This window comes from Haliotis rubra, unplaced genomic scaffold (assembly GCF_003918875.1).
Source record: "Haliotis rubra isolate DU_JTF1 unplaced genomic scaffold, ASM391887v1 Scf200, whole genome shotgun sequence".
NCBI classification, from domain to species: domain Eukaryota; kingdom Metazoa; phylum Mollusca; class Gastropoda; order Lepetellida; family Haliotidae; genus Haliotis; species Haliotis rubra.
In genome coordinates, this window is record NW_025766004.1 from 1,105,903 (window position 1) to 1,119,149 (window position 13,247).

The 13,247-nt window shown below is 39.4% G+C and overlaps 1 protein-coding gene across 1 annotated transcript; it reads right to left on the reverse strand.

The window, feature by feature from the left end:
- Positions 1 to 1,416: 1,416 nt before the first annotated feature.
- On the reverse strand, positions 1,417 to 11,511 carry LOC124275649 (phospholysine phosphohistidine inorganic pyrophosphate phosphatase-like). The gene is made up of 7 exons (XM_046711261.1): positions 11,390 to 11,511; positions 7,538 to 7,725; positions 6,511 to 6,664; positions 6,033 to 6,096; positions 5,500 to 5,592; positions 4,549 to 4,640; positions 1,417 to 2,838 (listed from the first exon to the last, which is right to left on the reverse strand). The coding sequence occupies exons 1-7, from the start codon at positions 11,509 to 11,511 to the stop codon at positions 2,748 to 2,750; spliced, it is 804 nt and encodes a 267-aa protein (XP_046567217.1). The 3' UTR covers positions 1,417 to 2,747.
- Positions 11,512 to 13,247: the final 1,736 nt, after the last annotated feature.

A 13,247-nucleotide genomic window follows, 5' to 3' on the forward strand; every position in this document is an offset into this window, starting at 1 on the left:
AGTCTTATTTGCAATTGCAACAATAAAAGGTGGATGTACATTTCAGACTTCTTATTGCCAGTATGCAGCTCCTCACCATTTAATATCTGATCTACTTACAGGATTCGGTTTTTTCAGCTGATAAAAATAACAACCAATAAACATAAATCCAAAACCTTTTATTACAAATTGGTTCAGAAACACAATACCTGATTACATGACACTATATATATCTAAGAATATTTTAATATATTTTAAGGAAATCAGTCTTGTCAGTTCATGGATGTAGAGCTACAAAATAGGCTCAGTAGTCCACCTGATTAATGAACTTTTATTACACTCCAACCATATATCATACAAATATATTTAGAGTGTCAAAAGAAAAATACAGGATAATTGCAACTCTGTTAAGGATAACACTGTTGTATGCCAACAAAATAATTCAGAGTTGCCAGATTCATAACAATGTTTCTTAAACATCTATTCATTTTGTGACTATCATTTCCTTGAGTAAAACGAAGTATATCAAAATAAAAATTTATAAAGTATAGAACAGATAAATGCTAAATCCATAAAAAAATGTGCATGACTGATGAAGCTCACCTGGATATGAAAGCTACAGTTTGAGATGTAAACAAAGACATACAATTTACATCCACTATCAAAAATACTCATATATTTTCTGCATAAACACTGGACTATAAACTAATTTCCAATTCTGAACACAGCTATAGCAATGAATAGCTCTTTGAATATGGCATCCATATTGAATTTACTATGAGTACAAAGTGAATAATTCTGTATCTGAGTTGTAGTTTTACGCCGCTTTTAGCAATATTCCGGCAATATCACGGCGGGGGACACCAGAAATGGGCTTCACACATTGCACCCATGTGGGAATCGAACCCGGGTCTTCAGCGTGACGAGCAAACACTTTAACCACTAGGCTACCACACCGCCCCAATTCTGTATCTAATTACAAGACAAGTTGAATATATTCTTGGCTACATTGCTGCCACATCACAGATCAAAGATCAGAGCTGAAATCATGTCTGAGAGGCATCATGAAAATGTTGACTACAGATCAATGTAGCAGATCTGAAAATAGTGAAAATACACAAAAAGTGTAGAGCAAACACAGTATGAGTAATAAGCACCCATTTGACTTGTACATGCACAAATATGATTTCCGCCCACAATGTATCATTTTCTGAAGGATCAGAATTTAGCAATTCAATAAAAATGACTCATTTGGCATCTGAAAAAAATATCTGTCATCTAATTTGTTTAAGTATCTGGAACAACTGGACTGAATACAGTATTAAAAATGACAAGAATAACTTTATGTTGCAACATTGGTGTATATGAAGAAAACAATATGTATCTAAATTCACATTTGAAAAGGGATAATTCCATGGGACCATGTATGGTCTATATATATGGTACCATGGTACAAACGGGGATGTGTGAGGAATATATATATGGTACTGAGGGGGTGTGAAATATGAGGGACTATACAGGTCCCATGATACTAAGGGGGTGTGAAATGTGCAGGACCATATATGTTCCCGTGGTACTAAGGGGGTTTGAAATGGCACTATGGGCAGGTATAGGGTGGGGAGGGGAGGAGCTGAAATGTGCAGGACCATATATGTTCCCGTGGCACTAAGTGTTGAGCAGTATTATGGTATTAGTATTATTAACCTGAGGTTTTTGCATGGTATATGTATTAAAACAATCTAACAACAATCTGTTTCACAAATGGTTCCAAATATTACACTAACATTTCTTTATTGAAAATAACACAGGAAGATTAAATGGCATGCCACCCGATTAGGAGAGTAAAACAATATGTGATCCTGATTATTCTACCCCAGTATTTGTCATGTTGACTAATTTCAAGTCTCTGAAATGAACATATTTCATAGAGAAAAAAATCTTAAATTATCTTAATGAAATGTAATAAAAATGAGTCCAGAGACCTCTATTTTCAGAAAATGCAGTAATCTAGACATGCATGGGCTGTTGCATACATTTGTTATAGGGTCTGTTTGGCAGACTATTCATCTAGCAGCCAATACTATGACTATACCTGACATTACATATAAGTAGTTTATATCTGGAATATATAGTTGCATTCTTTGGTAATTGGAACAAGGCAGGTCACACAGTGACAGCAGTGAGTACCTATTGCCACTGTCTGTGTTTTTTCCCTCACTGTAGCTGCTCAAAGGGTGAGTGTGTGACTAGGACCAGTATTTCAGTCAAATCATGACTTGTCAGCTTCATGTAGGAAGCCAAAATTGAGACAGATCATGGGGCTTACCCCTTTGGTGAAACCAAGGAACCAAGCTGACGAACCAAATATTAATCAGGTCCGGTCTGGGCTCGCGACGCATTGGAAGCAAGCGGCGCTCCGACAGTAAGCGCCGAACTGGGAGCAAGCGGCTTATAGGAGGCAAGTGGCACTCCGACAGTAAGCGCCAAACCGGGAGCAAGCGGCGCTCCATCATCACAGAATTCACACAACTAACGAACTGACCACTTGATCTTCTGGGAAAGGCATTGGAATTCATTGGAAAAAAATCTGCCCTGAAAATGCTTGAAAACTGCAACTACCAAAGAGAATATTTTTAAAAATAAAAAATAAGCTTCATGTTGATTAAAAAAAATGTATCTAGTCTTCATACAAAATCACACACCCAACCCTCTCCGAAGAATATCAAAGTGTCGGTTACATAGGGGGGACAACTCTGTAGCAGCAGACACTATCTGTGTTTTAGTATTAAGTCCACAGCCTGAGCTAAGTTGTCCACAACACCAGAGGGTTTCACTGTAGGGTGCTGCTCATCTGATGGTCTGAAACAAACAGGCCACAGATGAGGATTGAACCATCAGTTGCCAAAAACAGTACACTGACTGTGGTATTTATAGATGTAAGGCACAATGAGTGAGTGAGTATGGTTTTACACAGCTTCAAGCAATATTCCAGCAAAATCACAGCGTGGAACACCAGAAATGGGCTTCGCTCATTGTACCAATGTGGTGAAACGAACCCAGGTTTTCTGCATGATGAGCCAACGCTTTAACCACTAGGCTACCCAATCGCCCCAAGGTACAATGAGGACAGGGTTCTTATAATGTATTGATCTTGCTGTTAGTCTTCTCGTATTATAATTTCTGGATTTTCAAATTTTACTGAAAATGTTCTTACATTGAGCTGACAGGGTTTTCAAATATAACTGAAAATGTTCTCACATTATACTGGATGTGTTCTCACATAGTCCTCACAGGATTTTGTAATTGTACCTCACATTTTATTGATCGGGTTTTCAAAACATATAACATTTAAGCATTCACTCTTCACTCATCACCCTGAAGACTGGGTTCAGTTCTCCACATAGGGTTCTCACATTATGCTATCAGGGTTCTCACATTGTACTGTCGGGGTTCTCGCATTATGCTGTCAGGGTTCTCACATTGTACTGTCAGGGTTTTCACATTGTACTGTTGGGGTTCTCACATTACACTGTCAGGGTTCTCACATTGTACTGTCAGGGTTCTCACATTACTCTGTCAGGGTTCTCACATTACACTGTCAGGGTTCTCACATTATACTGTCAGGGTTCTCACATTGTACTGTCAGGGTTTTCACATTGTACTGTTGGGGTTCTCACATTACACTGTCAGGGTTCTCACATTGTACTGTCAGGGTTCTCACATTATACTGTCAGGGTTCTCACATTACACTGTCAGGGTTATACTGTCAGGGTTCTCACATTACACTGTCAGGGTTCTCACATTATACTGTCAGGGTTCTCACATTGTACTGTCAGGGTTTTCACATTGTACTGTCAGGGTTTTCACATTGTACTGTCAGGGTTCTCACATTATACTGTCGGGGTTCTCACATTACACTGTCAGGGTTCTCACATTATACTGTCAGGGTTCTCACATTACACTGTCAGGGTTCTCACATTACACTGTCAGGTAACTCACATTGTACTGTCAGGGTTCTCACATTATACTGTCGGGGTTCTCACATTACACTGTCAGGGTTCTCACATTACACTGTCAGGGTTTTCACATTGTACTGTCAGGGTTTTCACATTGTACTGTCAGGGTTCTCACATTATACTGTCAGGGTTCTCACATTGTACTGTCAGGGTTCTCACATTGTACTGTCAGGGTTCTCACATTACACTGTCAGGGTTCTCACATTACACTGTCAGGGTTCTCACATTACACTGTCAGGGTTCTCACATTATACTGTCAGGGTTCTCACATTGTACTGTCAGGGTTTTCACATTGTACTGTTGGGGTTCTCACATTACACTGTCAGGGTTCTCACATTGTACTGTCAGGGTTCTCACATTGTACTGTCAGGGTTCTCACATTGCACTGTCAGGGTTCTCACATTGTACTTTCAGGGTTCTCACATTGTACTGTCAGGGTTCTCATACTGTCAAGGTCACTACATTGAACTACGAAGGCTGTAAAGGGATGAGCGACAACATTCAGTGATCAGAAGCTGAAAACAGAATCATGGAAACCAAAGCTGGTACTTACCTGTATTTACCTGTGCGGACTAGTACACCTCTCATCCCACATGCCTGGGATCCACCAATGTCATTTACAACATCATCACCAACCATCACCACCTGTGAAACACCAGAGAACCGAGTTACACATATTGTGGTGTCATCCATATCTTCAGACAGCATATTTTCAGTTAGACACGTTTCCTATATACATGTATCTGTTCAGAAACTTTTTCTGGGTTAATCCTATATATCTCTTGCATGACGCTATTCGAGACACAACTATCTATGGTTACACTAACTCCTACTGTATGACTAAATTCAAAACTTGTTCTATCATCCACCTACAAACTTCAGCTGCGAAACAGAATGATGACGAACTGGTTTGTAGAACTGACTCTGATGACTGCAAGGACAGTGATTGAATGACTGTTACTGTTCATGTCATGAAATTTTATGAAGTAAGATGAGATGATCTTATCATACCAAGAATAATTCTGTTATAATCATAAATACTAGAACTCATAAATACCAGAATTATATATAATTTTATATGGAGCAGCAGGTGAACCTTTTGTTTGGTGCAAAAAGGTAATTATCAAACATTGCACAGGGTGCAAGCAGGTTTCATTTCCTTCATTTGAGCCCATTAACCAATTTCTTTTCTGGTGCAATAAGGTTATTACCAAACGTTGCACAGGGTGCAAGCAGGTTTCATTTGAGCCCATTAACCTATTTTTCTGGTTTTTTATCAACGTCAAAGCGTTGCACAGGGTGCAAGCAGGTTTCATTTCCTTTATTTGAGCCCATTAACCTATTTTTCTGGTCAATAAGGATTTTCAGGTTCAATAAGGTTATTATCAACATTGCACAGGGAGCAAGTAGATTTCATTTCCTTTAATTGAGCCCTGGTAATACTTATCACAGTCACCACAACTCCAAACCATACTACTGCATGACAATACAATGAGACACCAACCTTGTCAGAGGTCACACCCATGTCCTCCAAAGCAGCATTAAAGAAAGAAGGTGATGGCTTTCCCACAACTTCAGCCTCAATATCACATGCATACTGAAAACAGTAAAATAACAAATTGTCAAACAAGGAATGTCGTAAGAGGCGATTAACAGGATTGGGTGGTCAGGCTTGCTCACTTGGTTGACATGTCATCGTATACCAATTGCGTAGATCGATGCTCATGCTGTTGGTCACTGGATTGTCTGGTCCAGACTCGATTATTTACAGACCGCCACTGGAATAATGTTGACTCACTCTTTTCAAAGAAATGCATCAACTTCCATAAATGGTATTCACACAATTTAGAGCCATCTAAATTATATTTTGTCATTGTCAAACAAACACTCCTTTTGGGATGATTTGTCACCATCTGCTTTCAATTACAAACTGTGAATGTTCACTGTTATTTGCTACAGACTTTGAGGAAAACATCGACATCTGGGCATTCTTGGAAACTCATCTGCTATGTATTCCTAACAGAACACTCAGCCTACCTCTAATGCCTTCATGAAGGCCCCTAGGTCCAGGACAATCTCATTGTCCTCCTTGTAGTACTTCCTGAAAGGAAAATTGGTACAGTACACAACACAGTTTAGTCAATATTTCTACTTTCTAGAAAGTCAACAACCAGAAGAGGATGGGGTACAGGATATATATATTTAACAATCAATTTGAACATCATTCACAGAATAGAACAAAATATATGAATGGTATTACTGGCAGTATTCCTGCCACTGTTGTATCAAGGCAACATGTAACAAGATATGCTGACAGGGCACAAATTTAGGCAAAGACAAAACTGTGAGAACAGTTAGGGGAACCTTTTGTGGGATACACATGATCATGTGATACCATGGTTACTTGAGTCTATCCGTGATCAAGTGGTAACATGGTTACCCAAATCTACCCATGATCAAGTGATACCATGGTTACATATATATACCCGTAATCAAAAGTGAACAATTAACCTACCCCCTACCCATGGAGATGAGGACAGGTTCCTCCAGGGACATCAGCAACTTGAAGGCTTTATTCATGTTCTCATAGGTGAACTCGTCCACTGCATCTCCCATGACAACACAGTTTGGGTTACTTGTGTCGATGTCCGCAAAGTTTGCTCTTGCATCTGTGAAAATACAGGACATTGGCGTGAGTGAGTGAGTTTAGTTTTACACCGCTTTTAGAAATATTCCAGCAATATCATGGCAGGGGACACCAGAAATGGGCTTCACACATTGTAGCCATGTGGGGAATAGAACCCAGGTTTAACCTTGATACCAACCAGGTACATTGCAACAAAGATATTTGTTAAAAATTTTGAAATTTAAAAAAATAAGTTAAAGGCTGTGTACTCATTTCTGATAATGCCTTTCTACCTGTTCCTTAAAAGTATCCATCAGATTTTGTTTGTAGACATTGTTAGTATATCAATACCCCCAAAAGACTTGGGTTAGAGCCGTCTAAAGAGGCCAGTAACATGATCGAGTAGTCAGATGTGCTGCCTTGGTTGATGCATGTTATTACATCACAGCTGCATAGATCAATGTCAATCACTGGATTGTCTGTTCCTGACTGAATTTTTTACAGCAAACCATCATACAGATGCAGTATTGAGCAGTGTTTGCCATGACACAGAAAACTTGCGTATTTGACGCACAAATTATCTCAAATATGCAGTGAACTTAGAAGCTTGCGTTGTTGTTGCCGCAATGCAACTGGGCCCTTAGTTCTGATAATCTAAACTTCTGTGCAATGACTGCGATGACTTTTTTTACCGAGGATGTTTTGACCTGCCTTGCCTTGTTTTTTTGTCATTAATAAACAATCACAGCTGATGTCTTGAATTTTCCAAACTGAAGTTGACTCCCAAATACATGTCCATGACTCCCTCTCATGACATGATGACTCCTAAATTTTTATGCCTAGGGCAAACACTGACTGAGGAGTGCAACAACAAAACAACAAAACAATCTATCAGTTAATCACCATGAAGACTCACTCGGATGAAGGAGAAGAAAAGGGCGTAGATGGCGACGTTTCAAGATGCTGCAGACGGCAGGAGCTGGAGGAAACACATCAGCCTCAGTCAAGTTGAATCCATGAAACTGGAGCTTCTCCACAAGAGCTGACTTTGTGCTGGTGGTTTCATTTGTACAGAACCTTATAGGTAGTCCTGCCTGGCGCAGTCTGCATTATACAATCAAAGTTACAGAAAGTGCATTGTATTTGTTTTAGATGCATGGATCATGCTAGCTAATACAGAACCTTACAGGTAGTCATGCGTGGCATACTCTGCATTATACAAACAAGGTTACAGAAAGTACATCTTATTTATATTAGATGCATGGATCATGCTAGCTAATATAGAATCTTACAGGTAGTCATGCGTGGCGCAGTCTGCATTGTACAATCAAGGTTACAGAAAGTGAGTTGGCAGTCTGCATTAAAGCAATTACAATCACGGGGGACAAAGGTTACAGAAAGTTACATCTAAGTTGTTTGTCATTGATGCATAGACAGAAAGTACATGCTAGTTAATACTAGTCTACTACATTCAACATGTTATAAAATGTTGTTAAACAGTATCATAAAAGTCAGTAAAATTCATTAAAAATAGCTTTATTGTGTCAGTGGTGATAAGGATCTTGTTTGAAATGCTCCAATCATCTTATCTCTTTTGATGATTAACAGAGTTGACACTGTACATGTTTAAAATGAGACGAAGAAGTCTCCATCAGGCCTGTGATGATGGATACCGTGAAGATCCGGGTTACAATATTGATCTTCAGTAACCCATGCTTGTCGTAAGAGGCAACTAACGGGATCGGGTGGTCAGGCTCGCTGACTTGGTTGACACGTCATCGGTTCCCAATTGCGCAGATCGATGCTCATGCTGTTGATCACTGGATTGTCTGGTCCAGACTCGATTATTTACAGACCGCCGCCATACAGCTGGAATATTGCTGAGTGCGGCGTAAAACTACTCACTCACTCACTCTGACGATGGACAAACTGCAAAGTTTTACACAGAGCATTTGATAATGGGAGCCTTAACTAATCTTCAACATTTCAAATTTTGATTTCACTTGGATTTCTCAGACTACAAATATTGCTGACACTGACAGTACTACCAGTACTGCCAATATACTGGAAACAGCCAGGGTTTTATGTAAGATTAAAAGATAAGTGTCCTTGACAGACAAAAGAAAGATGAAAACAATTATTTTGATCAGGATTGGAATTTTCTTAAAGAGTCCTTATTTACATTTCATAACCTCAGGAGTACTTTTATAATTGATTCAAATAAAAAACGTAACACTGAACATGAAAGTCTCTTCTGTTAACTGGACATGTTGTCCATGAAATGCAAGTCACCTCTGCAAAGCCATTACATTAATTACTACAATATTTTATCCTGGCAATACTGTATCCCAATTAGATAATTACTCCTGACAATTGCTTCCAAATTGGGGTCTAATACTGGCCTCTGATGAGATCAAGATAAATCCCTGAAGGTACAACAATATTAACATAACCCTGATAATGGAAACATGATCTCACATAATCAAACATGACCTAGGCCAGGAGATGATGTGATTTGCGTCAGGGGTACTGGAAACGTGATAGCGGAACTGCTCGATATTTGAGTTGGTGTCCAGAGTCCATTCAGAGTAAACACTAAATCATGACCCTGGTTTGAAATAAACTGCTGACCTACAGTATACTTTGCAATATGTGTCAACAGCTAACCCTCGGCATAAACAGATGACAAAAAGTGGAGCCGAAAACAGGCATAATTGTTCACATTATGATACAGCCTCAGAAATATGCCTGATGTGTCACCTTGAGATAGCTTAGAAGGAAAATTACATCAGCACCAGAAATTCAAAATTGCATACAGTTTTACTTTCTAATGTCTAAATTTTACCTACAATGTAACTGCTATGCAGTATTTTACTGCTGTTCATGTGCATATTTATGCATGTTATCATGCAGAGTCCACTGAATAATGTTCCTATTTGATATGAAAACCCAACACTCCCGCCAAAATTCTATAAAACCACCTCAGTTTCATTTATACATCAATCAAAGATAGTCATTATGTTCACACTGTAAATGTATTGTCATAATGAGTGAGTGAGTGAGTTTAGTTTTACGCCGCACTCAGCAATATTTCAGCTATATGACGGCGGTCTGTAAATAATCAAGTCTAGACCAGACAATCTAGTGATCAACACCATGAGCATCGATCTATGAATTGGGAACCGATGACATGTGTCAACCAAGCCAGCGAGCCTGACCCCCATACCTGTTAGTCGCCTCTTACGACAAGCATGGGTTACTGAAGGCTCATTCTAACCCGGACCTTCGCGGGTTATTGTCATAATGTTCATATCTGTGCAAGTATTATATCACACAATTCTGTGGGTGTGATATAATCTGTATCCTGGCACGGTAGTTTTACTTCATAAGTTGATATTTTCAAAGTCAAACAAACCTTAATCATTTGTTCTTTAATTACATGGGTGCAAGAGGACATGGTACAATTGGATTAAATTCTCTTTTCATCTGGAACAGATACTTCTTCCTTATTCTGGAGGTAAAATAACCAGTTAATGTAATATTTATACAATTAACCATTACATAACACTCTGGTCAACAAAATGAATGTTGTTTGCCATGGTGATACCAGGTGGAAAACTGAAAGTATCTCTTGGCATTTTTAAAGCTGTCGTAAAGGATGAGTCTAGTTTTTAATTATTCTCACTGTTTTCCATAAAACTTAAGCTGTCATTTGGGGACAGGTACCCTACACTTCCCTCTCCATTTTGGTTTTCAGGGATTTATCTCGATCTGTTCAGAAGCAAATATTCAGCCCACCGTCAGCAGCAAATAACAGTAAAATTTCTCTCTTAAAACATTAAAAAATTTCCCAATTTGGAGATCAGAGAAGGGAAAGTATATATTTTTCATTTTGCTCTCTGGAGGCAGTTTATTTGAAACTTAGTTAAATCCCTTGCATGAGACTCTTATTATACGATCTCTGACATTCAACTTGACCTGAATTTACAGCCTAAATGTCAAACGGTAGCACTGGTTGTTAGGGATAATTCTGCTTAGATTGGGGAAGGATGACCAGCTTTTTAAGAGGCTGGTGATGTGTCATCTTTTCCAACACTGATGATGACTTGTTCATGTCGTACCATCCTGAATTTAAAAGGAGGTGAAATGATAGCAAGAACAACATGAAAGGTTAAAGTAATTACTTCACTATGATTATGAACACTGAAAAGAGCAGTGAGAAAATTCTTATGATTTTTATTCTGTATTTGGAGGCCATCTGGGAATGTGGCAGTCATCTTGGATTTCCTTGCAGCAAAGCTTTTACTCTATTTAAATACAGGAATATTGACGTAAGGTTTGATAGAAGGGCCTGGAGTCATCCCACAGAAGACATCTTTACCTTGTCAGCTTGCTCACAGGGTTAACCTCTTTGGTCATGTGTACAAGGTCCCTGGTTCGAATCCCAAATTCGAAATTCGGACATTTTATGGACACTACACTTATATCAACATTCGAACATTTCACCTAGATATACACTTTGCACCACAGGGGCTTGTAACGCTAAAAACTGCCATCAAGGCATATACTGTCACTGACGGGGTCTTAGTACTATATAAAAGCCTTTTATATGGATAGTACTAAGACCCCGTCAGTGACAGTATATGCCTTGATGGCAGTTTTTAGCGGTACAAGCCCCTGTGCTTTGCACCTTATCCATCCCGCTTATCCCATGCCATTGCACTGCACGTCCATGAATATAAAAAAAACACAGGCGACAAAGTGTTACCTATCCACAGCGTCAACGGATCCTGGAATTACGGAACCTCTACCAGGCCCGCTGTTGTATAGGACGCCAGTAATATCCAACAGCACTCCATCAACCGTCTGCTCGTACCAAGCCGCCATCATTGATATTTGGAATTACCTGCCCTTGTAGATTTAAAGAGGCCCTTTTGGGGGTGGTTTAATTTCCCCAAATTGCAGTTACTGACACAAATCTTTTTCGATGTATGCCTAATTCTAAAAAGGACATGAGCATTATAATAGAATGAGATAACCCTCAGAGGTGATATGAGCGTCACGTCGAGTTTAGAAATGTTCAAGCCAACACATCAAAGGTAAGTTTGCGAAGGTTCCAGTATCTGCTTACATGCAGAGTATTTGCTTGGGAGCTGATTTTGTTTAGTGCAGATCATGTTTAGATATCTTGATCTGCTTTTAGCATTTTTTTCATTTGACGTAATTGACACAGAGAAGATCCCTTTGATGGCCTAAGACAGTGGGACCTTAAAAGCCTAGACTTTTAGGTTCAAAAACCTTTTGCCCCTACCCACCTTTTTATTTTATCTCTACTATATGACATTATATATTTCATTTTCTCAGTTTTGCATTGAGGCTCTTAAAGTATTTGTTAGGGAAGCTGGTTAATAGAAATCTTAATTTACTTTGGTCCAGTTGAAATGTGTGCCATTTATGCCTAAATGAAAATACGCACTTGAGAATATATAGAAAATAGAACTGTAATAATATGACGATCAAAACAAAATGTTTCAAACCATGTTTAGAAGCACACGCAATTTACGGAAGATTACGGTTCAAGTATTGTTCGACGCAATGTAACAAATTAAAATCGTGTTAAAGTTGCGCGTGTAAAATGACGTAAGAGGTGATGAACAGATTAAACGAGTGTTCACGTTAGAACACGACCAACCCGGTACCGCTGTCCCAGACTGGGCAATCCCAATGAACAGAATTAAGATTGTATACGCTCTGAGAGTAGAGAGGGAGAGCAATTCCTGATTTTGTCATAAGAGTCAAAACTCACTGTCACCGTTTTGCATATATGTTTGCATAATCGTTTAAGTCTGCGTTTGCTATTTTAGCATCTTATTGTATAGGCGGATCCAGAGGGTGCGCACCCCCACCCCACCCTTTCGCCCCTGAAAGTTTATTAACCATTGAAACTCGGGTAAAAATGAAGTGTGCACCCCTCCTTTTCTCAGTCTCACTGACTCACACACACACACACGCACACGCACGCACGCACGCACGCACACACAAACACACCTCCTTTCTCAAAAAGCTTTATCCGCCCCTATATTGTGTTATGTTAAATTTACTGACATTAGCGGTTTTGAGTGCTGGTTTGTTATCTAAATCATTGCCTCATATATCACAGCTGTTATAATTATAGATTTGTCACTTGGATACTGCTGACAATTTTTACCGCGTGAATCGACCCTGAAACGCAATAAGCAAACTTGCAGGTCCTGGCATTCCCTCGTTCAGTCGGCTCCTACTTGAAGCATACGTGGAACATACTTTCTGAGTCTTCACTGGATCTGCAGAAAGTAGTGGATAGGTAACAAGATGAGAAGTGGTTTCAATGGTTACAATCTGTTACTGTTAGGTTGGTGGGGAGGGAAGGTAGCACAGTGGGGAGTGGGTTCGCTTGTTACGATCAGGCACTGCTTTCAGGATAGGGAGTTAGCTCAGTGGGTAGTGAGTTCGCTTGTTGCAATCAGTCACTGCTTTCAGGGTAGGGAGGTAGCACAGAGGGTAGTGGGTTCACTTGTTAGAATCAGTCATTGCTTTCAGGACGGGGATATAGCTCAGTGGGTAGTGAGTTCGCTTGTTACAATCAG

Bases quoted from the DNA above. Each gene is read 5' to 3' on its own strand.
- LOC124275649 (XM_046711261.1), bottom strand. From the start codon at position 11,511: ATGATGGCGGCTTGGTACGAGCAGACGGTTGATGGAGTGCTGTTGGAT. The intron at 6,665-7,537 runs GTGAGTCTTCAT...GTATTTTCACAG, and splicing joins TTTTCTTCTCCTTCATCCGA to ATGCAAGAGCAAACTTTGCG. The intron at 2,839-4,548 runs GTAAGTACCAGC...TGTTTGTTTCAG, and splicing joins GTCCGCACAGGTAAATACAG to ACCATCAGATGAGCAGCACC.